Here is a 27,990-nt window from a genome sequence, read left to right as displayed (position 1 = left end):
CCCTGGGCAATAGGCTGACAAAATGATCACTCAAATCAATTTTTTAAAAACTTGTTTTTGTTTGATCAAAGGAAGCATTTGTAGAAAAGATGAGTTGTTATTCATTCAAGCTTTTGCCCCTCCCTCCTAAAACACACACAATCTTTGTTACATTACCTCTGAATTCGGGTTTTAATTTAACATACTTAAGAGAACCCTAGCCAAGATGACAGTGTCAAAAGATCAGTCACAAGCAACTCAAGCAAGTCAGCAAAAAAAGACAAATAACCAATACTTATGATACATGAATCATTCTTTCTTCCTTATACATCTTAAAAATTGGTCTTAGTTTCTCATTTTAAATGTGCTTTCCTCCTTTGATTTATCTAAAACGTCCAAAGATATAAATATCTTTATATACAAATAAGTAGTATGGCAGTACATGTGACTTTATACATTTTACATTTGTAATTTAAAAAATCATGAAAAGTTTGCTTTGAACCTGTTGGCAAATTCTAAAAAGAAACTAATTTGAAAGATTTATAAATCAAATTTGTTAAGTGGCCAAACTAATTTTATTTGAAAATAACAAAATTCTAACTCGAGCAAAGCTGGTTGGAAAGAAGGAATAACTGCCTTCTCTAAGCTTTGTCAGCTAGGAAGCAGATAGGAATTAACAATCCCAAGAAGAGAATTTTTATGAAAAGAAATTGTAGTCATCATGCTGTAGAGTTTGAGCAGCTTATCTCAGAGGTTTAAACGGGTCCATCTCCCTAGAAGGTAGAAAAGGTGAATTAGCTATGATGTCATGATTTATGTAAATTATTGCTTTCCCCCTCCTTCTTCCCATCCCCATCACCTGCCTTCCTCCTGGCTCCTATTGGTTGCCTATTGAATTCCTACACTTTTTTGGCTTTGTTTCAGAGCTTTAATCTGTCATCCACCTGTGTGGAGGGTATAGGAATGGAAGCTTCATTTTGTTTTGCATCATGTATTTATTTATTTAGTCCTCAAGGAAGTTACATGTTATTTATTTATTTATTTTTGCTTTATTTTGTTTTTAATTTTTAAAAATTTCAATAGCTTTTGGGGTACAAGTGGTTGTTGGTTCAGTGGATGATGAATTAGGTACTGATGAATTATAAAATTGCAGTGCACCCATCACATAAGGAGAATACATTGTATACAATATGCATCATTTATTTTAAAAAATAATTTGGTAAGAGGTGCTGAGAGACCAAGTGCTACATGGAAAGCCACCACTAACAAGTAGGAGAGCTGGGATTTGAACCAGGGAGGCAGAACTCAGAGACTGTGTTAAGGGAAACTCGAAGCTATGCTACCTCACTGACTTTCATAAGGTTAGTAAATAACATTCAGTGCCATTTACTGAGCCTTCTAAGGATTCAAATGAATTCATGCTTGTCACCCTGTACTAGGCACTCCATTGACAACTGTAGGAGTAGGTATTAATAGCCACATTTTACAGAAAAGGAGCAGTTGAGGGCTACTGACTGGGCCAAGACCACACAGCTGACATTCAAACCAGGCCTCATAGCATGTATTTTAAGGCACATTCCCAACTACCACTTCATTTAAGGACTGTGCCAGGCTCAGGAAGCTCTCAGTAAATACTTTCTGCCTGAATGGATAGATGTTGATCTCATAACTCTTTCCATAAAATAGGCAAGAGGCAGTTGGAATAACTGAGACTATGAGAAGTTAGTGAGCTTGCTGGAGTCACTCAGCTAGTAAGCTGTGGAACTAGGCTGAGAGCCCAAGTCTTTCCGCAACGTCCTACTGGGGCAGGAATGCTGACCAGTCCCATGAGAGGCCAACTGCCCACGAGAAAAGAATCTTCAGCAGACTGACTTTAAAACTGCAGCTCTTGTGCACTGAAATATTTAGTAGTGAAATTTTGTGATGTCTAAAAATTACTTTCCAAGAGTCCAGAAAGAGAGAGGGTGAGGAAATATTAACAATTTTGTGAGCATGGGTGACAGTATATATGTGTTCATTGCACCATTCCTTCAACTTTATGTAGATTTGAAGTTTTCAAAATAAAAAGTTGGAGGAGGAGGGGGGAGAGAGACAGAGAGGAGAGATGAAGGGAGGGAGGAAGAAAGGAAGGAAAAAAATAGACAAGTCTGCTGGTGTACATTCACTTTCTGTGTCTCTGGTGCCCATGTACTGACAACCATGGAGTCCATCTACTGTCTTTCAACTATCGAGTGACTCAGCCATTAAGATCTCCAAAATATGGTGTCCAGATAAATGAAACTCGCTAAAAGGAACCAACGTACTGACACCTTTGAATGTGTCTTTAAATTGAAAAATAATTCTCAGGTTTAGCAAAGTATTATCAACAGTTCAAAGAGTAATCATATTTTCTTTCTTTCTTTTCTTTTTTTTATTTTTTCAAAAAAAGTCTTGTTCTGTTATCCAGGGTGTAGGCAGTGGCAAGATCTCAGCTCATGCAGCCTCAGTATTGTGGGCTCAGCTGATGCTCCCAGCTCAGCCTCCTGAGTAGCTGGGACTTATGGGTGCAAACCACCACATCTGCTTAATTTTTTGTATTTTTAGTAGAGATGAGGTTTCACCATGTTGCCATGGTCAAGACCAGTTCAAGGCTGGTCTTGAACTCCTGGGCTCAAGTGATCCTCTTGCCCTGGCCTCCCAAAGTGCTGGGATTACAGGCATGAGCCACCGTGTCCAGCCAAAGTAATCATATTTTCAATAAATCTTGCAAAGAGAATTTACCACCCAGCCAAAATATGTAGAAACTGAAACTTCAGTATATAATTTAGCAAACATTCATTCACTTTGGATGAATTACAAGATTTAAATGCTCAATGTTCTCAGTTGCTATCATAAAAATAATTGTGGTGGATTGCTAGTTGGTAGTTTCTTTTCCTCTCTAGTACGTTTAAAGACCCAAACATTTAAATACAATACAATAGAACTGAAAATTTGTAGAATAAAAGGCCGGGCACGGTGGCTCAAGCCTGTAATCCCAGCACTTTGGGAGGCCGAGAGGGGCGGATCACGAGGTCAGGAGATGGAGACCATCCTGGCTAACACGGTGAAACCCCGTCTCTACTAAAAAATACAAAAAAAAAAAAAAAAAAAAAAACTAGCCGGGCGAGGTGGCGGGCGCCTGTAGTCCCAGCTACTCCGGAGGCTGAGGCAGGAGAATGGTGTGAACCCGGGAGGTGGAGCTTGCAGTGAGCTGAGATCCGGCCACTGCACTCCAGCCTGGGTGACAGAGCGAGACTCCGTCTCAAAAAAAACAAAAAAACAAAAAAAAAACATGCATTTTACTGCTGATTTGGGGGACTTATTTATATTTTTCATTTTTAAAAAGTAATATATAATTAGTAAAATTTTTTAATACTGTAGGCTAGATTAAAGGAAAAAAGTTAGTCTTCTTACCTAGAAATAACAATTATTTAACTTTTGGTTGGATTTCCTTCGTTTTTGTTTTCTATTCACAGAATTTTGTTTTCTCCTACTTATATAATTGTATATTATGTACGATTTTTGTAACCTGCTAATAACAGTATCTCATAAGGATTTTCAATATTACTGCAGTTTTGGGGGAAACATTCTTTTAAGATAGGGAGAATTAAATAATAAAAAGAGATACTGTGACAGGATATATAAGAAATTAGGTAACCTTACCTAGGTGAGGAGACTGGAGGGAACTGGGTGGATAGAAGACAAAGGCCGGAGGGAGACTTTCCAACTGAATAGCTTTATATATTTCTCCGTATAATATATATAAATATATAAATAGCTTTATATATTTCTTTATATATTTCTCTGCATGTATACATGCACATATTTAGTTTTTGAGTTAAATACATGTAATGCTTATTTAAAATAAATTTATTTACTCATTTATTTATTGAGACAGGGTCTCGCTCTGTCGCACAGACTGGAGTGCAGTGCTGCGATCTCGGCTCACTGCAACCTCTGCCTCCCAGGTTCAAGTGATTCTCGTGCCTCAGCCTCCTGAGTAGCTGGGGCTACAGGCATGTGCCACTATGCCTGGCCTTCTTATTTAAATTTTAAATAAAATAATTTGAGTCATTTAAAGTTTTACCATAACATTATGTTACGTGAATAGACCTTTATTTACATATATTTGCATAATCCCCCAATTAGGGAATTCTCAAGTTTTATTTTATTTTTTTCTTCATATATCAATCTGTGCTTTTAATAACTTTATGTAAGTATGTGAATAATTGCCTAATTTGATTTGGGTATTAGTTGAAATAATCAGACTGTGTTACTGTCTGCAAGTCTTTTTATTTTTAGTATTTTGTTGTTGGTATTTTACAATGTTATTTAGAGACTAAAGCCTGAGTGATTTCCCTTTTTTCTTCCCATATAAGAACCACCTCTTTTTCTGTATCAGAAATCATATCAAATCTAGGTTTTGCACTGGTATGTTCTGTTCATCTGAGGAAGTGAGAACATGCCAGCCCAGACCATGATGTACTATTGCTGACATTGTACCCATATGACAAATGCTCATTTCAGGTTGATCTTCATATAAACATCATTGTAAATGTTTATATATAGTCAGAGTCCTTTGTCTCCAGAACTATGGTCAACTGGATGTGAGGCTGAAAATTATGGCCAACTTCAGCCTGGGTGTCTTAATGTGCTCTGGGTTCCAGTAATGCAATGTGTCTGTCTCCATGAGCTGACAGACTGGCTTGACTGGACTTCCCAACCTGGGCTGGTTTTCTGCAGGTGGTCACACTTGCCCCCTCATTCCCTCAGTGCTGGTGGCCTGACCTGGCCTCCCTCGTGCTGAGAAGAAACAGCAAAAGCCTTAACTTACCCCACAGCAGCCACAACACTGGCAGTCGCCACAGAGGGTCCCCAGGAGGCCATTGACCACCTGGATGGCGCAGAGAACCATCTGGATTCCTCCTACGACCAGCAGGATGGAGAAGAGGGTCAGATTCCAGGGAATCACATCGGCAGGCTTGTGGCACTCTTTCCACAAGGCTTTATCATTGAGATAATCCCTGTTAGTGATATGGGGGACAAAGGAAACATTTGTAAAAAGTGTGCAATTGCCTCGACTAGAAAGTTACCATAATGATGTTTCTTATGCTCTACTTTCCATCCAAAACTAGCTTCAGGAGAAAATACTCTGTACTAACAATTTAAATACCACAAAACTTACAGTTTTTATTGAGTACACCCTGTGTGTCAGATCCTGTTCTAATCAATTCACACATATTCACTCGTTTATTCCCCATAGAAACCTCTGGTTCCCTTTTTCGGTTTCACAAATAGGGAAGCAGAGGCACAGAGAGGCTAAGTTACTTTCTCCCAGGTCACACAACTGTCAGAACAATTTTCGTTAGCTGTCCAAAAAGACGGGCAAATTCACCATCTATGATGGGAACAGGAAAATGAAGACATTCCAGTGGTAGAATTTCACAAATGTTCACAGCTTTATCCTAGCTATCGTTGTTAGAGAGACCGTTTTGACTTTTGACAGATGACTTGTCAAGTGTAGTGGCCATCTGAAGTCATGTAAAGTACAAATGTGTCATATAGCTAAAGGGAAGAGCTTGATTTCAAGTCTTAATTTTAACTAAACTGTGAATTTGACTCACTATATTTTTGTTAACATGTAGGAATCTCTCATACACAAAGATGTAATTAGTTTTCCTCAAAAGGAACAAATATCTGTTGCCTTAATACATATTTTACATAAAATGTGAATTAGGAGAAACTGCAATATATTTATATTTTATTATATAGAGAAAGAGTTTATTGCAATATAAAGGGCATTGTGGCCGGGTGCAGTGACTCACACCTGTAATCCCAGCACTTTGGGAGGCCAAGGTGGGCAGATCACCTGAAGTCAGGAGTTTGAGACCAGCCTGGCCAACATGGCAAAGCCCTGTCTCTACTAAAAATACAAAAAATAGCTGCGCGTTGTGGTGGGCACCTGTAATCCCAGCTACTTAGGAGACTGAGGCTGGAGAATTGCTTGAACCCGGGAGGTGGAGGTTGCAGTGAGCCGAGATCATGCCATTGCACTCCAGCCTGGGCAACAAGAACAAAACTCCATCTCAAAAAGGGCACTGTGCCTTGAAGGATAAATGTGAAGTATACTATTTTGAGGTAAAAATGAGTAAAGTGGGTAAAATGTTGTGGATTATTATGACTCTTTACATTCTTAGAGGTTCAAATTGGTCTCTTTGTTTCCTCCATCCTTTCAGAGCCTTAATGAAAAACTCTTTATCTATCTACTGAATTAATGTTGATGTTATTGTTTTTAGATCTTTATAACATTCATGGAAAAGGAAGGAATGAACATTTTGCTCTTGATTTCAAAATAAAACATTGTTTATAGCATTGATTCATCTTTCCATAAGAGTACAGGTACTAGTAGCTTGCTAGCTATGTGCCTTGTGTACTTACCTGTAAAATGGGAGTTACATTATCATATCATAGGGTTATTGTTAGGACTACGTGAGTTAGTATGAGTAAAGTGCTTGGATCAGTGCTTAGCATATAGTAAGTGCTCAGTAAATGCTAGTATTGTCATTATTTTACTTAATCTAAGCAGTCTAATCTACTGGAAAGAGCTGGTATTTTGGATTCAGATGAACCGGATTTGAACCCAAGCATTCTCGTTAATAGCTATGTATTCCTCATGCAAGTTACTTACCTCCTTTAGCATCAGTTTCTTTCTTTTTCTCTTTTAAAAAAAAAAAAAAAAAAAAAAGACATGGAGGTTTCACTATACTGCCTAGGCTGGTCTCAAACTCCTGAGGTTAGTCATCCCACCTGGGTCTCCCAAAGTGTGGTGATTACAGGTGTGAGTCACCACACCCAGCCAGTGTCAGTTTGTGTGTGTGTGTGTGTGTGTGTGTGTGTGTGTGTGTGTTTAAATCTATATAACGGACTAAGAACCACATCACAACTGTGAGAATTCACTGAGATGATACATCTTCTGCATAGTTGTGTGAGATTGTCGTTTTTTTTTTTTTTTTTTTTTGAGATGGAGTTTCATTCTTGTTGCCCAGGCTGGAGTGCAATGGCACGATCTTGGCTCACTGCAACCTCTGCCACCCGGGTTCAAGCGGTTCTCCTGCTTCAGTTTCCTGAGTAGCTGGGATCACAGGCACACACCACCATGCCCGGCTAATTTTGTATTTTTGGTAGAGGCGGGGTTTCTCCATGTTGGTGAGGCTGGTCTCGAACTCCCAACCTCAGGTGATCCTCCCAAAGTGTTGGGATTACAGGCGTGAGCCACAGCGCCTGGCCAAGACTGCTCTTTTCAGTACTTTTTTTTTTCTCATTAAACTTTGCTTTAAAGGGTCTCAAAATTCTGTGGCAGATTTTTGGTCAAGTTGTTTCCATTAAAAAGTACTGGTTTTAGAAACTAATAACTTAGCCAGGCGTGGGGGCACACACCTGTAATCCCACCTACTTGGGAGGCTGAGGTGGGAGAATCGCTTGAACCCAAAAGACAAAGGGTGCAGTGAGCTGAGATTGCACCACTGCACTCCAGCCTGGGTGACAGAGTGAGACCCCATCTCAAAAACAAACAAACAACCTAGTAACTTAAAACTGCTTCATGAAAAAAAAAGAAAAAATCCCAAATGGTTCATAAAACATTCTCCTTTCCTTCTGAAGGTTTTAGGATGCATTGTTAACATTAACCAGCCTTTGACTATTAAACTTAAATGGCCAAATGAGACAGACGGTTCTGAGGTCGTTCTTCTACCACTGATTAAGACTGTGGTGGCAGGTATTAGGGATAATATTCACTTAGTCTTCTGCGCTTTCTGGGAAGACTTGGTGATCTTGCCAAGCCTTCTGGTCAGCAACCTTCTTGTTCACTGTTTTGATGACACCCACAGCGATTGTTTGTCTCATATCAAAAACAGCAACATGACCCAGAGGAGGATAGTCAGAGGAGCTCTCAACACAAATGGGCTTCCCAGGAACCACATTAATGACGGCAGCATCACCAGATTTCAAGAATTTAGGGCCTGCTTCTTACCAGAATGGTGATCAATCTTTTCCTTCAGCTCAGCAAACTTGGAAACAATGTGACTTGTGTGACAAGCAGCAGAAGGGCGTAGCTAGCACTGATTTGGCCTGGGTGGTGCTTCATTTTAGCAGTGAAGCCAGGTGCTCCCATTGGTGGGTCATTTTTGCTGTTACCAGCAATGTTGCCACTACAAAAATCTTTGACAGATGCGTTCTTAACAGTGAAACCCCCATTTTCCCCAGGAAGAGCTTGCAGCATGGTGCATTTTAACAGACCTTAGTTGTAACATTGACTGGAGCAAAGGTGACCACCATGCTGGGTTTGAGAACACCAGTTTCCACTTAGCACATAGGTACCAACATCACCAACTTTGTAGACATCTGGAGGGGCAAGATGCAAGGGCTTGTCAGTTGGATGAGTTGGTGGTAGGACACAGTCCAGACTTTCAAGCAGCATGGTTCCATTGGCATTGCCATCTTCATGGGTGACTTTACATCCCTTGAACCAAGGCATGTTACTACTTGGCTCTAGCATATTGTCACCATTCCAACTGGAAATTGATACAGATGCTGCTGTGCTGGGGTTGTAGCCAATTTTCTTAATGAAAGAGCTAACTTTCTTAATGATTTTCTTGTGTCTCTTCTGACTGTAGAGTGGCTCGGTGGAATCCATTTTGTTAACATCAACAATTGGTTGTTTCATCTCCAGCAGGTAAGCAAGAAGGGCATGTTCATGGGTCTGCCCATAGAGATATCAGCTTCAGATTCACCAACACCAGCAGCAACAATCAGGATAGCACAGTCAGCCTGAGATGTGCCTGTAATCATGTTTCTGATAAAGTCTCTGTCCTGACCATCAATGACTCATGCAGTATTTGCTGGTCTCAAACTTTCTCAGGGTGATGTGTCACACTCACACTCATCTTACCATTTATTCAAGACCCAAGCATACCTGAAGGAGCTCTTTCCCTTCTTAGCATCAAATTCGTCGATGATTCTTTGGTAGATTATACCACATTTGTCGATCAGTTGGCAAGTAGCAGTGGACTTACCTGAACCTACGTGTCCAATAACGACAATATTGATATGAGTCTTATTCTTTCCCGTTTTGGCTTTGATTTAGGGGTAGTTTTCATGACACCTGTGTTCTGCTGGCAAACCCATTGTGAAAATGCCTTTTTTTTTTTCCAACATGAAACACCCGCCTTTCTGTTCTGCATTTTTCCATTTAGTCCTTTCTATCTTTACAATGTTAAAACATGGTAATTATAAAAGGTTATAAAGATACAATATTTTCCAGGCACACTTGATGAAGAAAAGGTTCTGAGGTGAAAGAATTGGCAATCCTGAGTCCCGGGCCTCTTTGGAGAGCCTGAACAGTGGTGGGATGACAGCACCTCCTGGTGGTAGGATTTGTGAAACGTTTATGGGGGAAAGTAGAAGCAAGGATTGAATTTGGGTGGCTGGAGAAATCACGAGTCCCTCTCCTGCTGCAGGCTCACCCCTCACAAAACACCACATGGCCACACTCAGGCCCTTCTTCTCTCCCCTCAAACTCTCCGGTTCTGGCGGTCTTTGAGACTCTGGCAAAAAAGGCTGTGTTCACGTTCAGTTTGATCATTGTGTCCAACTCCCCAAACCCAGGGAGAGAGGGGTCCTGAGTTTTTCATGGACCTGGCAGTGAAGCAAGGAGAGCAGAAGCAGTTTAGATGCACTTAACTGATGTTTTAAAGCATCCAATTATTATGCAGGTGTTTCCACCGGAGCTGTAGTAATACCATCAACATGGGAGCAGAAAGCCACAAATTTCACAGAACTCTCTTCTCAGCTGAGGACAGGAACCAGGGGGTCCGAATATGAATGCTTTGCTGGTCTGCTCTGTCTGATGAATTCAGATGCCACCTCCTCTGGAAGAAGCTCCACGATGCTTCTGCCCTCAGCCTGGGTTTGGTTTCCTTCTGTGCTCCCCAGCGCTCTGTGTTTCGTCCCTGTTGTACAGAGCCCCTGGACCCCGTGCTGCCACCAACTGTCCATTTGTTTGTCTTCTCTTCAGGACTATAAGCTCCCAAGGGCAAAGACCATGTGCCACTGTCTCTGTCCCCAGTTCCAGCACAGGGAGTGCTTCATAGACAGCAGCAGGTCTCATTTCCTGGGTCCTCTGTGCCAGGCTCTGGGTTAGCTGCTTTCCATCATCTTTCCTAATGCTCCAGGGAGCTGCTACTTTACTTGAACAGTACTTGGCATAGAGTAACCTTCAGTAAACAATCACTGAATGAATGAACATATACCCATTTTACAGATTAAGAAGGTGAGGCTAATAAATGGAAGTGCCTGGGTTTGATCTTAGGTCTGTCTGACTCCAAAGTCATCGCTCTTATCCATTACACAAATGCCCTTTGTTGGAGCAGTTATTTCCTTAGCATATTTGAAATGATTTATTTATGATATTTGATTTATACATCTATAATGGTATGTGAATCAAGGGTTACTTATATCACAATAAAGAGTTTTTTTGAGCCTTATTTATGTGTGGTTGAAAGGATTGAAATTAAGTCAAAGAATCATTATAAAAGCATAACAATTTTAAAGTTTTAATCATGAAAATAAATTCCACTTACAATAATACTTTATATTCATAAAAATGAATAATAAGGCTGAATCAAGGAAGTATGTGGTCGGAACTGTGCTGAGTGCTTTATGTACCTCGTGTTATTTACTCTCATCTGAACCTGTGAAGTGCATGTTGCTGTTACTCACATTCATTTCACAGATGAAGCCTGAGAGATAGACGGTATACGGCAGAGGTGTGGCTAGACCCTAAGTCAGCCAAGGGCAAAACTGGCTCCTAACATTTGTGAACTGTTTTTGGTTCATGAAACCTAACATTACATGGTGCAAATCCAATATCATCCTATTAAGGTGGCTTTCAGCTCTTGGGAATATGTTCACAAGCAGCTTATGATATTCTTTGCTAATAAGTAATTTCTGAAGTGCAAATGCAGATGGTCTTAGCTGAATGTCAAGGCAGAACATTTAACTGTGTTCAGTTCCGTGTCTTAGTGTCTGAACCACAGATGTGAGGGTGCTCTCCTTGCCCTTGACTCTTTCTAAGGAGGTGGAGAGTTGCAGCCTGGCCCAGTAGTGCCATGCATGGACCCATCCCTCCCTGACTACTGACCACTCCTGGCTCTTCCTCTATTTCCCCTCCTATGGCTGTCCCCACACCCTATGCAGGCTGCTTTCATTTCAGCAGCTCAGGGTCAAGGGAGGGATGGCCAATTGTCTCAGGGAGGAAGGCCTTGGATGGGAGGAGGTTCTACCTCAAAGGAAGCCAAGAGGGTGTATTTCAAAATGCCCAAGTTTCTTTTTCCTTCTAGGGTGTTTCTTTAATATGGTTCTCAGGACAGAACAAGTTAACTACTTTTGCTCCCTCCCTTAATATTATCATCAACAAACATTTCTGAGGAAAACAGTGCTAAATGCTACGACATTGCAGAGCCCTGGATTTTGTGCACTAAATTCGAAATCTCAGAGTCCACCTTGATTAGCTTCCCCTTTTCTCCTCACACCTAAACCTGATGACTCCATTTCAAACACTCTCTGAAATTTGTCTTTTTTGAGCCCCAATTCTGCTGCCTGGGTGATGTTCACCATCTTATCTGGATTATGACGGCAGCTTTTATCTCTCTTTAGTTCCTGAACCCTCCTATTTACTTTCCACATCACTAGCACCACCATGCCTCTAAAAGTCCAAAGTAGCCATGCCATGTCTTGCTTGAAGTCCTCTGCTGTGCCCTGATGCCCTGAAGGTCTGGCTGCCTCTCAGTCTCACCACATCGTGTGGCGGTCCCTTCTGCAAATCTCTCCTCATTCACACTGAGCTTCTGCCACGCAGTGCTCTGATGTTCCCTAAGCATGGCAGCCTTTTCATGCCTGAAATGCGTTTCTCCTCCCTCACTGGAAGGCAAACTTCTGCTCATCCTCCAAAATCAGCCCATGTCACCTTCTCGAAGAAGGTTCCCCCACACTCCTTCTCCATCTCACACTTTCTGCATTATGAGGATCTGTTCCATGTGTTCACCCTAACCCACATGCTGATAGGGCAGGAACCATGTCTATTCATTTTTTGTTCCATGTTTGGGATAGGCTTCAGCACAAAATAAGATACTTACTACGCACACACACATACACACACACACACAGGTGTATATATACACCTATATATAAAAGTAGATATGTGTATATGTAGATATATAAATCGTGTGTGTGTGTGTATATGTGTGTGTATATATTATATATATATATTTTGAGACAGGGTTTGGCTCTGTTGCCCAGGCTAGAATGCAGAGGCATGATTACGGCTCACTGCAGCCTCAACCTCCTGGGCTCAAAAGATCCTCCCACATCAGGCACCTGGAGTAGCTGGGACTACAGGCATGCACAACCATGCCGAGCTGATATTTTAATTAAAAAAAAATTTTTTTTTCTTTTTTTGTAGAGGGGCGGTGGGGTGGGGAATTCTCCCTATGTTGCCCAAGCTGGTCTTGAACTCCTGGGCTCAAGCAATCCTTCCACCTCAGCATCCCAAAGTGCTGAGATTACAGGCATGAGCCACCACTCCCAGCCAATTAAAAAAAAAATCCTGCTACTAATTACTAGCCATTGAGCCCTGGGAAAGTTAACCTTTTTCAGCTTCATTTTTCTCTTTCAGGGATAAAAATTCTTCTCAGATTTATGAGGAAGATTAGGTGAGATAATGCACATAAAAACACTTAGCACTTAATCATTGGGAAGAAAAAGAAGAAGGAAAAGGAAGAAGAGGAGAGAAAGAAAAAAGAGAAGGAAAAGAAGAAAAGGAGGGGAGGGAAGAGGAAGAAGAACAAGAACAAGAAGAAGCAGTTGCCACCACAGCTGCCCTTTGGTAATAAGGGACAAATGACAACTGTCTCAAGTTTTCTCGTTTTGGCTCATACAAGTGACTGATCCTTTCTAGTCTCTGAGCAGCTGTGTATGAGTGTTAGGTTTCCAGCTATAACAACAGTTACTATATGCTGATTGGATAAGAAGATTCCACAGACCCTTTTAAACTATCAGATACTAGTATAGTACAGTATAGTAAAAGGAGTAGGAGGTAGAATCCAATGAGTTTTGCCAACAGGGAATCTAGGCAAAAAGCAGACAGTATGAGTCAATATAAATTGTGTTCTAGAAAAAACACTGTGACTTCAAGTGAGAAAACTTGGATTTGAGCTTCCGCCATTAAGAAACTGTATTCCTCTTGTCAAGTCACTTGTCCTCTCTGGGCCTCGGCTATCCTGCCTCCGAAGGAGAGTTAAATAATCTCATAAACTTTTTGTGAGGAGCAAATGAAACAATGTAGGTAACAGCACTTTGTTAACTGAAAACACTAAGCTATAGAAAGTTCAATTATTGCCGTAAGAAATTCAAGGTGAACTTCCGCAGTCAAAGGGAAGATTTGGAGCTGGCAGTGGTAGATAATATCAAAAAGGAATGTGAGTTCTTGTCTCAGAAGGGAGGAAACAGGATTTGAGGAGACAACAGAATGCTGCTGAAGGTTTGCCAGATGGCAGAGAGGGTGCAGTGAGATCTGGGCCCATCCCCTGAATGCCCTTCCTGTAGCCATCATGGCATATTTTATACCTTGCGCAAAGAGCAGCCTTACATCTTACATGGGATTAAATTAAAACATAAGTAGTCAAAATCATCCTGGTCAGTGCAGGACAGAAAGATGTGTACTATGAAAGGCTAAGACTTGAAGTTAGAAGTCCTGAGTTTGAGTCCAGCACTGTCCTCAACTAACAATGTGACTTTGAAGCTCGTTAAACTTATTAAACCTGCCTTGGCACAGAGTAATTACCTCTTGAGGTTACTATGAAGATTAAATTATAAATTTGTGGGATAAAGATCTTTACAGCCTACAAAGTACCATGACAATATGAAATGTTATCTTAATGAGGCTATTAACATTAACACGAGAAACCTACAATGATTTCAATGTCATTTTCTGTACACGCACTTAAACGATTGTTTAATTATAGGCAATTTGGGGTATTAGTGAAAGCCCTTGGGCCCAGTTAGTAATTATTCTTGTTTTCTATTATAAGATTTGCAACGAAAACTATTACTCTGTTTATTAATACTATTAGTTGCCTTGTGTTGCTGGTAATAAATATTTGGGTGCAAGTGATGACACAACAAATCTCTTCCTTCCCTCAGGCTAAAGGAGGCATCCATCCTCTTTTAGTTATTTCTCCTGGGATCTGTCAAAGGAGCAATTCGAAGTGAGATTCTATGAACTTTGCTGTACTCCACAACTCCAGCTCTGCCTCAAAGGAGCACCGAGCCTGACACTTGCATAAGGATGAAGACATGACATTGTGTGCAGTCTCCCCTTGGGCAATTTATCTGCCCGTGCCCCTTGTGGTGACAGGTGGGCATTGCAGGGTGTGGTCTTACCCGTCGTGGAAGGGGTAGCCCCATGTACTATTGGCCATGAGGCATTTAGGACCCTTGTTGATTGAAATGGCTGAGACGATAAACGAGTATCCAGCTCCCAAGAATCCAACCACAGCAAATATCGTAGAGGTGAACATCTGAAAGAGAAGGAGAGAGACAGTCAAATTCTCCAGGTGGTCCAGAGGATACACTCAGCAAACCTAATCCACCTGCTGTTGAACATGGTGACTACAAGAAGTTATGGGGTAGGAGCTGGTCTTTATAGTAGATGGGGCCTGTGGGGTCTTCTAGAATGAATTTTGGTATCTTCTTTTCCCTTCTTCATTCCCATTTCCATTTCTTTTTCACCTTTTCATTGATGACGGAGGTGTTGATTCTGTTACCTTTGAGCCATGGGCTTTTAATCTTGTTAAAGATAACCTCTCCTCCCCAGGGCTGATACATAAAGCCAATCTATGATAGAATCAAAGAACCTTAGGATTGGCAGTAATCTTTTTTTTTTTTTTTTTTTTTGAGACGGAATTTCGTCCTTGTTGCCTAGTCTGGAGTGCAATGACATGATCTCAGCTCACTGCAACCTCCACCTCCCAGGTTCAGACGATTCTCTTGCCTCAGCCTCCTGAGTAGCTAGGATTACAGGCATGCGCCACCACGCCCGGCTATTTTTTTGTATTTTTAGTAGAGACAGGGTTTCACCATGTTGGCTAGGCTGGTCTTGAACTCGTGACCTCAGTTGATTCGCCTGCCTTGGCCTCCCAAAGTGCGGGGATTACAGACATGAGCCTCCGCACCTGGCCCGGCAGTAATCTTAAAAGTTTTCTGGTCAAATTATCCTGCTAAGGCCAGTCACTATGGTGTCTCATGTGACAGGCAGGTTCTACTTATGAGAAAGAGTAAAAGTTTAGAACCCCTCCTCACAGGCCCTCATTACGTTCCTTGAGGCCAAAAAGATCAAGTCTAACCTGTCTTCCATTTAGCATCAGTCTTTAAAATATCTGAAGATTGCCTTGACATCTTTCACCCCTTCTACCACCCTTGGAGCGTTTTCTTTTCTTTAGGTTAAACAATCCAAAAAATTCCATTCTTTTAAATATTTTTCTATGATGGAGATTAATTAATGAAAAACAAATGAGACTACCATTTTTTTTTTCAATTTTAAAATCAAAATAGAATTATTGACTGCAAAAGGCAGAACCAATCCTGGAGTCCAACTAGGTTAACTCCCCTTACGGATGAAAAAACGTAGGCCCAGGGATGTTAAGAACTTTTGCAATATCCATTCTAGACAATAACTAGAAAGTAGCATGAAAACATTTAAAATTTTGGAGAAAGAGGCAGAAAACGATCACCTCTATTGCTTTGATGACAAAGTACAGGGTTTAAAGTCAGCAGACCCAGACCCAGCCTCATATCTCAGCTTTGCTAGTCTTCTCTGATGTAATGACTTTGCATAATGAATGTGTTCTCAGAGCTTTAGTTTTATCATCTTAAAATGGGCATGATAGAGCCTACCTAAAATGTCTGTTGTGAACATTAGATGTGGCAACCTAAGTTAAACGTCAGCTATTTTCCCTTTCCCCTTTCATGTTATTAACAATCTTACCATAGTACATATCTGGGATGGGGTGGGGTTTGAAGGTGAAGAGGACCTGATTGTGCCTAGGTGATTGGAATCTATGTAATAATGGAGTTCTACTTTAGCTGGTATCCATTTTCATATCATAAATCAATGTATTTTGGATGCAACTTTTTAAAAAATTCTTTTTAATAGAAAATTTAACTCTTTGCCAACTCATCTGATTGATGCAACGTTTTGATACCGAGCTCTAACTTCATGTGCTTTGTCTGACTCTCCTTGTAGAACTGACCCTTCATTCTTCATCTCTTCCAACCCCTGTACTCTAGATTGCACAAACTCTATCACAGCACAATGCCTCTAATACAATAATGCATAGGGTTTTGTTGTTGTTGTTGTTATTTAGACAGGGTCTTGCCCTGTCACCAGGCTGAGTGCAGTGGTGCAATCACAGTTCACTGCAGCCTCAACTTCCTGAGCTCAAGTGATCCTCCCACCTCAGCCTCCTAAGGAACTAGGACTACAGGCATGCACCACCATGCCCAGCTAATGCATAGCTTTTTATGGCTGTCTTCTCCAAATAGAGCACAAGTTCCTTGAAGTCACGAACAATAAGTTATTTGAAGATAGGGCATTGTTCCAAACTTAGCATAGTCTTACAGTTTTTCTTCTTCCTAGCTTATCAAAGTCACTGGATAATGATTTGTTACATGTTTTCAATGGCTAAGGTTTCATATTACTAATTGTTTAGATTTTTCCCCTTATTGTTTATGCTTAGGGTATCTAAATCCACTCTCAGCAGCAAGAACATTCATGACTTTAACCTAGGTCAGAAGTAAGTGAACATTTTGGCCAATTTCTCATGTTAAAACAAGCAATCTCTTTTCCAAAGGATGTATGGTTGAATAAGTTTGAGAATTGCTGGATTACATAAATAAGTTTCATTCCTGCTGCACTTCTAAAAATATAGTACTTATGAGACATGAATTTATGTGACCTTCTGAGAAGGAAATCTACTATGTATGCTGGAATATAAGGAAAATCATTCACTCTCACATATTCCTCAGAAATGAGGGAATTACCTTAGAGTTGAGTCCTTATTTCATCTATCAGGCAATAAGGTATTTCCTCAAACACTTTATTTTGAACAACCAAGTACTGCGCAGAGAAGACATCAATCAGAAACAACTCAATCATTGTTAGATGACGGAATTGTGTTAAAAACTTTTTCTTAACACATATTTATTAATTATTATAAAAAGGTTGACCCCATAGTTCCTAGTTCTGGAGATTATAGTTAACAAACCTTTTAAAGGGCATTCTAGGCCTGGCGTGGTGGCTCACAACTGTAATCCCAGCACTTTGGGGGGCCGAGGCGGGCGGATCACGAGGTCAGGAGTTCGAGACCAGCCTGGCCAATATGGTGAAACCCCCCCCTCTACTAAAAATATAAAAAAATTAGCTGGGCACAGTGGTGTGCGCCTGTTGTCCCAGTTACTCAGGAGGCTGAGGCAGAAGAATTGCTTGAACCTGGGAGGCGAAGGTGGCAGTTAGCTGAGATCATGCTACTGCACTCCAGCGTGGGCAACAGAGCAAGACTCCATCTCAAAAACAAACAAACAAACAAACAAATAGCGGGGTGCGGTGGCCCATGCCTATAATCCCAGTTACTCAGAAGGCTGAGGCAGGAGAATCGCTTGAGCCAGAGGCATATCTTGCAGTGAGCCGAGATTGCACCACTGCACTCCAACCTAGGTGACAGAGCAAGACTCCATCTCAAAAAAATAAATAAATAAATGGCATTCTAAAATAAGCACACTTCGTGTTGATAATTGTGGTGATCATTACTATATACCTGTAGGAGGAATGTTTGAACATTGTCTTTGTCTTTTGAGAGTTGATATTTGTGACTAATGGTGAAATTTTCCCTGACAACATCATGCATAGACACATAAATGTTGTATTCAAACTTAAGTGGAAAAGAAGATGTGCTGTGGGAGCCTTTTGATGGCTCAAAGTGTGTCTTTAGTAGTAGCAAAGACATTGATGAAAAGAAACATGAATATTATTTATTTTAAAATAAATTGGCCAGGCGTAGTGGCTTAAGCCTATAATCCCAGCACTGTGGGAGGCTGAGGTGGGCAGATCACTTGCTCCCAGGAGTTCAAGCCTAGCCTGGGCAACATGGCGAAACCTCATCTCTACAAAACCTACAAAAATTAGCCAACTATGGTAGTGCGCGCCTGTAGTCCCAGCTACTCAGGAGGCTGAGGTGGGAGAATTGCTTCAGCACGGGACATGGAGGTTGCAGTGAGCCGAGATCACACCACTGCACTCCAGTATGGGCGACAGAGTAAGACTCTGTCTCAAAAAAAAAAAAAATAAATAAATAAATGGGAGAAACGTCAGTTCACAATCAATATATTAAAATTATTTCATATTTTATATAACATGATTTAAAATGTTTATGTCACAGAAAGTTTATATATTAGTTTTGGTTAAAGAGCTTTTTTGAAGTTTCTTCATGGGAAAATAAGACATGGTTTTATGTTCAGATTTGCCTTATATCTGCAGTTGAGTATCCATGGTACTTGCAGTTTTCCATTCTTATTGTATCCCATAAGTTTTTTTTGTTGTTTTTGTTTTTGTTTTTCCTGTGAGTCCTTATAAAAAAACACTTTGGAAAATACTGCTACAATTTTTTTTTTAGTTTATTTTAAATAGAGATGGGTCTCACTGTGTTGCCTAGGCTGTTCTCAAACTCCTGGTCTCAAGCCATCCTCCTTCCTTGGCCTCCCAAAGTACTGGGATTACAGTACTGGGATTACTGAGCCAACATACCTGGCCTACAGTTCTTACTGAGAGCTTATATGGCTGGTTTCCTGTTTCTTAGCCACCTCCATGCTCCAACCAAATTTCTGTTCAGTTAGATACAGCTAGTATAACTCTAGGACTAGAGCAAGCGAAATTTTACACTTAGGGCAGTTTCTTCTAATGCTACCTACCGCCCTTTCAGAAATAGGTTCTGAGTGGTCTGGAAACATTTGTTGACATATGGCAGATTGAGCTGTCCTCATGAAAGACTAGGTGGTCACAGAGAAAAACAGATTCTATGAAGGAGGAGGGTCTCGGCACATTTTATGCATAAATCACAGGAAGCAAGATACATGCTGAGTCATGTTGCTTTAAGTTATTTCACATTGGGAAGTCTTAAAAATGACAAATTCTCTAGAATCAATTCTTAGAGATATGGTCAGTAGAAAAGCCAGCATAGAATAACTTCAATTTATCATGGGTTTCATGACACAAAATGTTAAAGGAAAGAAAGGCCGGGCTTGGTGGCTCACGCCTGTAATCCCAGCACTTTGGGAGGCCAAAGCTGGCAGATCGCTTGAGCCCAGGAATTTGAGACCAGACTGGCCAACATGGTGAAATTCCATCTCTACAAGAAATAAAAAGATTAATGAGGGGTGGTGGTGTGTGCTTGTAGTCCTAGCTATTCGGGAGGCTGAGGTGGGAGGATCGCTTGAGCCCAGGAGGCAGAGGTTGCAGTGAGCTGAGATTGCACCACTGCACTTCCGCCTGGACAACAGAGCCAGACCCTGTCTAGAAAAAAAGAAAAGAAAGGTTCTTGAGATCAAGTTGACTACATTAGAGAGTAGACATTTCAAAATTGGTATTATTTATAGTAAATAGGTAAAAGTCCTGGGATATCTCTGGAAGGAGACAGTAATTGAGAACAGTGGGGACCTCTGAGAAGGGAAATTGGCAGACTTTGGAATCAGATAAGGGAGTCTTCCTTTGTGGTTTTTGTGCCATGGGCATGCTGTACCTGGTCCAAGTGAATAAATGGTGAAGAAGGACACTACTGTGTTGTGGCCAAAGGTATGGATTACAGGCAGATGGATCTGGATCTGAGTTCTGGTTCCTCCCTCACAATCTTGGGAAGTTAATCTTTTTTATTCCAGTTCTTCTTCTGTAAAATAAGGCTCATTAATAAGTACTTGCCTTACAGATAATATGTAAGATAACCTAACCAGTAAAGGTACACACCTCTTGAAAATCAGATCAACCCCAGGTGGGATAGGCTACCAGCAATCCCCAGTGCCTCACTGATAGGACACCTAGAATTATTTTTCCTGTTCCCAAGGTTTGGATAATTTCCCATGACATTAGCAAGCACTTGATCAATGTCATTATTATATTATAGTATTTTTGTTATCACATCCTCACATGCACTTACTTTCCACAAATACAGAGAGCATAACTCTGGAGAGAAAAAATTCAGCGGGCTAATTCCCTCATAGCTACTCAGCGCACATATTCTGCTCACGTTGTTAATGTGTATAGCATATGCTGCAAATGTTTCCCTTGAAAGAAGACCTGCAATCATATGTCCTGTAATTCACCAATTGCCAGCTTGAAGACCTCCCTTTCTGTTGGGCTCTGGAGACAGACAGGTACCATCAGATCCCAGCTCTGTCTCCACACATGTTGTGCCCTGGGGTCATGTAGGTGCTTATGTTGGCCAAAGCACATCCTGAGGGCATGGACATTCCTCCTTAGTAAGGAGGAATAGAGACTGCCTGAAGTCTTTTTTCTTCTTAAAAATTAATATCCTCTATTTTTTACCTGGGCTAGGCTTGGGAAGGGAGTGGCGGAAGTGGCAGTCAGAAACTTAACTTGCAGGAGCCCCAGTTTCCTCATTTATAAAATGAGGAGTTTAATGCCGAACTCAGAGGGTTGTTGTGAGGACTGAGCGTGATAAATATGGAAAGCCCATTTTCTTTCCTAGGTGTTCACTTACTTCATTCATCCAACAAGTACTTATTGAGGATCTGTGTCCTCCATACCCTAGGCACTTAGTTGGTAGTTCCCTCCTCTTCCTTTACACCAATGCTTGCAAAATCTTCCCCTAGAACTTACAACATCCTTATGAGAGATAGTAACTGCCACGATCCGTTTTGTAGCAGAGGATTTTGAAGCATAGAAAATCTTTACTGAAGATGTCGGTGTGGTGGCTCACGACTGTAATCCCAGCACTTTGGGAGGCCAAGGCAGGCAGATCAAGAGGTCAGGAGTTTGAGACCAGCCTGGTCAACATAGTGAAACCCTGTCTCTACTAAAAATACAAAAAATTAGTTGGGCGTGGTGGCGGCGCCTGCAATCCCAGCTACTCGGGAGGCTGAGACAAGAGAATCGCGTGAATCCAGGACTCGGAGGTTGCAGCAAGCCGAGATCGAGCCACTGCACACCAGCCTGGGTGGCAGTGCAAGGCTCTGTCTCAAAATATAAATAAATAAAAATAAAATATGTCAAAGTAGAATAAAAATAGGAGCTTAAGGAGAAAGCATCTGGAAAAAAAAAAAAAAAGAAATAAAATTCCATACTTTTTTCTTTCTTTCTTTCTTTCTTTTTCCTTTCTTTTTTTTTTTTTTAGACGGAGTCTCACTCTGTGGCCCGACTGGAGTGCAGTGGCCGGATCTCAGCTCACTGCAAGTTCCGCCTCCCGGGTTTACGCCATTCTCCTGCCTCGGCCTCCCTAGTAGCTGGGACTACAGGCGCCCGCCACCTCGCCCGGCTAATTTTTTGTATTTTTTAGTAGAGACGGGGTTTCACCGTGTTAGCCAGGATGGTCTCGGTCTCCTGACCTCGTGATCTGCCCGTCTCGGCCTCCAAAAGTGCTGGGATTACAGGCTTGAGCCACCGCGACCGGCCTTTTTTTTTCTTTCAATATATTCCATTTTTCTAAAGGAATGGTCTTTCTTAAATCTTCCTCAAGCTGGTTGTATTTCCAAGGAATGAGGAGGTAGATTAGGGATGCTTTTGGCCTGCAGGACCTCTGCAAGAGGGAGTCCTCAGAAATGCTCACTCAGGAGGCATCTCTAGGGGGCACTGATGAGCCAGGCACGGGAAGAAGTGCTGACCACGGCACACAGACTGCATCAGGACATGACCAAGACCTTTCTTCAAAACAGAGAGGTTGATCATCTGGCCCTGCCTATGGGTGGGGTGGGCCTTGATCTATCTAATATGCTTTAAGGATGGTGAAATGCCTGCCTACCCAAGACACGTCCTCATCAATCTACCTTTGGTCTCATTATTAAAGACACTCCTTTGAGTCAAATCCAAGATTTACAAAAGGCTCTTAATAAAACACATACTTAACATAAACGAGTTGACAAAATTAATTTGCTGCCCCACTGGGCCCTGAGAGATCCATTTTTTAGAAGGATTAGAGGGCAGGAGATATTGACCAGCCACCGATATGCTGCCAAGAAGCCACTGGGAATCTCCGGTTTGGGAGGATGAAGCTGTGACCTGAAAACAAACCCAGGCCAGGGTTCTCACTATTTTTGCTCCAGGGCTCACTTTTTCCGGCTCTCCTTTAGCCTAATTTATTTCAAAGAGCGCAGGTCTTTGGAGCTGAACTTCAGTCTCGCTCTGCCTCAGAGGAGAGCCATTTTCTCGGCTTTACCAAGAAACTGAATCAGGTGATCCAAGATTCTTTCCAGCTTATTGTCTTGCTTTATCTCTGCAGCCACCACATCCTGCTTCTCCTATCTCCTACTTGGTTTTGCTACCCGAGGAAAGGGAAGAGAATGGTGCAGTGGGCCTCTGGGGAATGTTCCAGAAAGATATAATGAAGATGAGAGGAGAGAGAGAGGAGCCAGGAAAATAAATGACAGCGAGCAGACTGTAGAGAGGACAGAGGATTCAGCCTAGCAGCTGGTGGCCCAGTCTGTGTCTGCCTCACAGGCCTTTCCACCTGCAGGGCTTCCTGTGCACTGCTCCCTATGCAATGCTCCTCAGAAGCCCTGTGTCCCTGAAGGAGCTGGAGCCTGGAGGGGAATGCGTGAGCCTTTGGAAAATAATTCAGAACTTCAGCAGTGTAGTTCTCTCCAAATTAGTCTGTAGTTTTTGCTTCTTGTCTGACAAAATGCAAATACCTCATTTTGGAAAAATGATTAGGCAGGTGAGGTGGTGAGCACTTCTAGCACCAGCTACTCAGGAGGCTGAGAGGGGAGGATTGCTTGAGTTCAGGAGTTCCAGAAGTTTGGGACCAACCTGGGCAACATAGTGAGACCCTCAACCACCTCAAAAAAAAAAAAAAAAAAGAAAAAAGAAAGAAAGAAAGAAAAAAATGATTATTGCTTGATGCTCCAAAGCCTCAGAACATAACATTAAGCAAACAAGAGTCTGAAGCAGGGGACATGAGCTCAATGGCCTTAGGGGCAGGAAAGGGGCCCTAACTGAGTAGAGCAGCCAGGGTGGGCCCTGTGGAGCTCAGGCAGGCCCAGTGAAGGCTGCTGTTGTGCCAAAATGCAGGCTAGGGGTGCCAGATTAATTTTTTATTTCTTGGGGAAAAAAGTCAGATATCTAGATACTTTATGTTCTATCTCTGAATTTTTAAAAATTGGCAGCTGATTAAAAAACAAAACCATCGGCTGGGTGCGGTGACTCACACCTATAATCTCAACACTTTGGGAGACCGAGGCAGGTGGATCACCTGAGGTCAGGAGTTCAAGACCAGTCTAACATGGTGAAACCCTGTCTCTACTAAAAATAAAAAAGAAGTTAGCCGAGCATGGTGGAAGCGCCTGTAATCCCAGTTACTCAGGAAGCTAAGGCAGGAGAATTGCTTGTACCCAGGAGGTGGAGGTTGCACTGAGCTGAGATTGCATCATCGCACTCCAGCTTGGGGGACAAGAGCGAGACCTGATCTCAACAAAACAAAACAAAATAAAACAAAAAATCAAAGACAAGAAATCCTTCTGCTGGCTACCCAGCTTGTGGTCGACCCTGGCCCAGGGCAGCCATGCTAGGTGCCTTAGTTTACAGTCTGGCCCAGCTGGTCCTTTGACGGACACTGCCTCGTCATTTGGATGGTCAGTTGGTTATTTGGAGGAGTTACCCTCAACTCATGCCAACGGCAGCTTCCACATGGAGGCTTAGACAGCCCCCACAGACAACTTGTATTGGGAAGACCAAATATTTCAGATCCTATTGACTCAAAACTTTCTTTTATGTAATGTACTTATAAAAACATTTTTTTTCGGCAGTGGCTCATGCCTGTAATCCCAGCACTTTGGAAGGCAGAGGTGGGCAGATCACCTCAGGTTGGGAGTTCGAGACCAGTCTGGCCAACATGGAGAAACCACGTCTCTACTAAAAATACAAAATTAGCCGGGCATGGTGGCACATGGCTGTAATCCCAGCTCCTTGGGAGGCTGAGGCAGGAGAATCACTTGAACCCGGGAGGCAGAGGTTGCAGGGAGCCGAGATCGCACCATTGCACTCCAGCCTGGGCAACAAGAGTGAAACTCCATCTCAAACAAACAACAACAACAACAACAAAACAAACTTTTTTGCCTTCATCTTGGACTTCATTTACATCTAATTTTAAAAACCAAGTTTTGTTTAATACTTAGAATGCTATTTCACTTCTCACTGTGGTTATATGTAAACCTAAAAACAAAAATCAAGCAAACAAAAGATCCTTTATTTTATATTAGCCAGTCTTTAGCCTTTTACTCAACAACAGGTATGAAATGTTAGATTTCTAAAAGCAATGACTCTTCTTTCTTTTCATCCCTATTTTCTTAATTGCTAGTTTTAAAAAAATCCTCATCTCCAACTTCTACCCCCAAAAGTTAACAACGTATAAGGGGAAAACAAGTTATAAATATCTTCTTTTCATTTATAATCACATAAAATATCATTTGTTATATAAAACATATATTACATGATTATATTAAATTGTGGGTTTTAAAAAATCTCTTTGTAAATGATGATTTTAAATGTTAACATAACAATTATCAATACTTATTTGGGACTCATGACGTTATATTTTCTTTGGCTGACCTTTGAACTCACATGGAAACTGTAATGTATGCACATTGGACCAACCTCAGCCTTTCACGTATGCGCAATATTTTTTGATTGAATAAATGAACAAATAATGCTAAGAAAGAAATGTTAAAAGGATCCTGCTTCAGAATGGATAGATGCACCTTTCCCTTTAGGAAGTTAAAGTAAATGTGGTTAATTCATTATTGTGGTTCATGAATCTTTTAGGTGGACATGTGAACCATGGGAGATTACAGGAGAAATTGGACTTCCTCATTTTTCAGACCAGTAATTCCAGTTCTACTGTGCTTCATTTCTGCCTCATCAATATATCTAACTCTTAATATTTTTTGTCAACTCTCATTTTATTCATTTATATCACTACATGAATGAAAAATTAGAATCACTGGCAGAGAGAAACACAATATAATTGCATTTTAGTTAAATAATGTTGCATTCATTCCTGGAGCCTAAGACTTGTCCTCTCTTTGTTATAAAGGGAGATTATGAAGGGTAAAAAATAGTAAAGATGACTGGGCACGGTACCTCACACCTGTAATCCCAGCACTTTGGGAGGCTCAGGTGGGTGGATTGCTTGAGTCCGGGAGTTTGAGACCAGCCTAGGAAACATGCCAAAACTCTGTCTCTACTAAAAATACAAAAAATCAGCTGGGTGGGGTGGCGCACTTGTACTCCCAGCTACTTGGAAGGCTGAGGTGGGAGAATCACTTGAGCCCAGAAGGTCAAGAGGTCAAGGCCGCTGTGAGCCAAGATCTAGCCTGGGCAAACAGAGTGAGACCCTGTCTCAAAACAAAACAAACAAACAAACAAAAAAAAAAAAAAAAAAAGAAAGAAAAGAAAAGAAAAAAGAAAGACTTATGTCTATCAAAATAAGATATTTTTCCTGAAAGTATCAAAAGGATTGAAGGAGAATTGAATGACAATGACATTCTATATTGTTGAAAGATATAGCACATCTGTGTAGCACCAGAGCTTGTCCCACACTTGAGAAATTCTGGTCTAATTCAGCTTCCTGCTTTATACATGAGCAAAGGGAGGCAGAGCAGTACAATGACTTGCTCAATTGTAGAATGGGTCCTATCCCCAAGTCCCAGCATTCTTTCTACTGCACCCTGGAACTCTGATGCCTAACGTCTCTAGTTCACCTACTCAAAATTCCATGGCCACATGAAACAAGAGAGGAAACAAGTCCTGAGGCAGAGCCCTGTGGAAGCCAGAGGTGCTGGGCCACAGAGATAGAGAACACGGAAGTGGTGTGGGTGAGGAACCTAGGAGCCTACTGGGGAGGGGAGGATACCATCTTTTGTCATGTCCCAAGTTCCCTTTGCAGATGAGGCAATTCAGGGCCAGAAAAGGGAAATGACTTGTCCAAGTTCTTGTGGCCTCTCAGTGGTAGAGGAATGCTGCAGCCCCATCTCTGCCTTCCAGGCTTGCATTCTGTATATGGGACCCCTCTGAATCTCCAGTTCTGACATCCCTGTCGGTTTGCAAAATCTAATACTGTATTCATACCCTGTAAGTATGAGGGCTATGGTATTTTGGAAAATTATTATTATTTCACACTGACAGGAAAAAGCAGTTTTATCCCTTCACCAGCTGCTCCCAGAGTCCTGGCTGGAGCTGATAACTTGTCTCCATCCCCATGTTGCCCAGCACAAAAACACAGAGCCCCCTGGAGTAATTCTAGTGGCTGCCCCCCATGGTAACTCACCGCAAATCGCTTCCCGCAGCCCTTGTTGCCGCAGCACCCACAGCAGTCATTGTTCTTCAGGCCCAAGAACACCAGCGCAGGGAAGATCATCTACCAGCAAGACAGGCACCTCAGAGAGAGTCCAGGAGTTGAAGGGAGGGCCCGAGCCTGCCTGACTGTATAAGGAGCCCCATCCACAATGAGGGACTTGGAGGCCCAAAGGGAAAGGCAAAGTAACAGAACATGGCTGGAGGGGTAATGGAGTGTTATGGAGTACTTAGGTTCCATTTGGGGTGACTAACCAGCTTCAGTGAGTCAGGGTTTCAAAATCTGAGTTTCCATTTAGATGGTGTATTAGAAAAAAGAATAAGAAACTTGTCCTCAATTGTCATGAAAAGTGAGTCTCTCTTCCTTTCACTCTCTCAAATGGAGGTTTCCAATTCTATTGGAAACCACAGGTAAAGAAATCATTAGGTCCTAAGTGGAAGACGACTGCACCGACAACCGCTTCTCATGGTGGTTTTAAATCAATTTGCTTTTCTAGCGGGTTTGCATTGTGGCTTTGTTGTTGTTGTTATTGTTTTGGGCACTATCTTGTTGGAATCAAGAAATTATGTGACCTTCACTTCGGTTCATGGCACTCAAATGACCCATGAGAACTCCCGACCCAAGTCTGGAAATTAATTACTTAGTAAATTTAGCTGATGTGTCCTTGTTAGATCCTAACAGAAAGGAGAAATAAATTAAGGCATTGACCTCTCATCATGCAATGCTTGAGCTTCTATTACCAACTAAATATCTCCCTGTTCAATAAGTACATGATTTAAAAAGGATTGGGGGGAAGGGAAAATCTCCCTTAGGGGGATTTTAAGGCTTCCCTACTCACCAAGACACCGCTTCCTAATATTCCTCCGAAAAACCAGATCTCTTGGGAAAGGTGGTCGTTGTCATCTATCACTTTTCCTCCAGGAAAAAATAACAGGATGTTAGCCAGGAAGCCAAATAAAGCAAGGGGAATGAGGGTGCCCCCCAGGCATCTGGCACAGCTCCCAGTGCACATGCTGGGGTGATACAATATAGGTCAGCAATCAAAAGCTCCTCACTGCCTCCTTCACGGGGCCTCTTCAAGGGTTTTTGGCCAGAGAGTCCTTGTAACTGTGCCCAATTCAATCAGTATTTTGGGGCTGAGAACCAAATTTCTATGAACTGCGTCCTTGGAGTCGCTTCAGCTTCTCAAAAATAGCAGAACCTTGATGGCGATGGACATTTATACATTCTCCCTGACCTGAAGTGCTTTTTTTTTTGCACCCCCATAAATGAGATTACGTTCAGAGCAATCATTCAATCGCTTTGCCATGGA

At 41.7% G+C, this 27,990-nt stretch overlaps 1 protein-coding gene and 1 pseudogene across 1 annotated transcript; both read right to left on the bottom strand.

The window, feature by feature from the left end:
* Positions 1-37: 37 nt before the first annotated feature.
* Positions 38-27,934, bottom strand: LOC105463669 (transmembrane 4 L six family member 4). Its single transcript, XM_011710886.2, has 5 exons — positions 27,517-27,934; positions 26,652-26,741; positions 14,494-14,630; positions 4,832-5,021; positions 38-752 (listed from the first exon to the last, which is right to left on the bottom strand). The coding sequence occupies exons 1-5, from the start codon at positions 27,688-27,690 to the stop codon at positions 735-737; spliced, it is 609 nt and encodes a 202-aa protein (XP_011709188.1). The 5' UTR covers positions 27,691-27,934; the 3' UTR covers positions 38-734.
* LOC139360796 (elongation factor 1-alpha 1 pseudogene) lies at positions 6,872-9,637 on the bottom strand (annotated as a pseudogene).
* Positions 27,935-27,990: the final 56 nt, after the last annotated feature.

This window comes from Macaca nemestrina, chromosome 2 (assembly GCF_043159975.1).
Source record: "Macaca nemestrina isolate mMacNem1 chromosome 2, mMacNem.hap1, whole genome shotgun sequence".
NCBI classification, from domain to species: domain Eukaryota; kingdom Metazoa; phylum Chordata; class Mammalia; order Primates; family Cercopithecidae; genus Macaca; species Macaca nemestrina.
This window is presented reverse-complemented; position numbering and strand designations above follow the sequence as displayed.

Bases quoted from the DNA above. Each gene is read 5' to 3' on its own strand.
- LOC105463669 (XM_011710886.2), bottom strand. From the start codon at position 27,690: ATGTGCACTGGGAGCTGTGCCAGATGCCTGGGGGGCACCCTCATTCCC. The intron at 14,631-26,651 runs GTGAGTTACCAT...CTTCTCTTTCAG, and splicing joins GCTGCGGGAAGCGATTTGCG to ATGTTCACCTCTACGATATT. The intron at 5,022-14,493 runs GTAAGACCACAC...TATCACTAACAG, and splicing joins GGCTACCCCTTCCACGACGG to GGATTATCTCAATGATAAAG.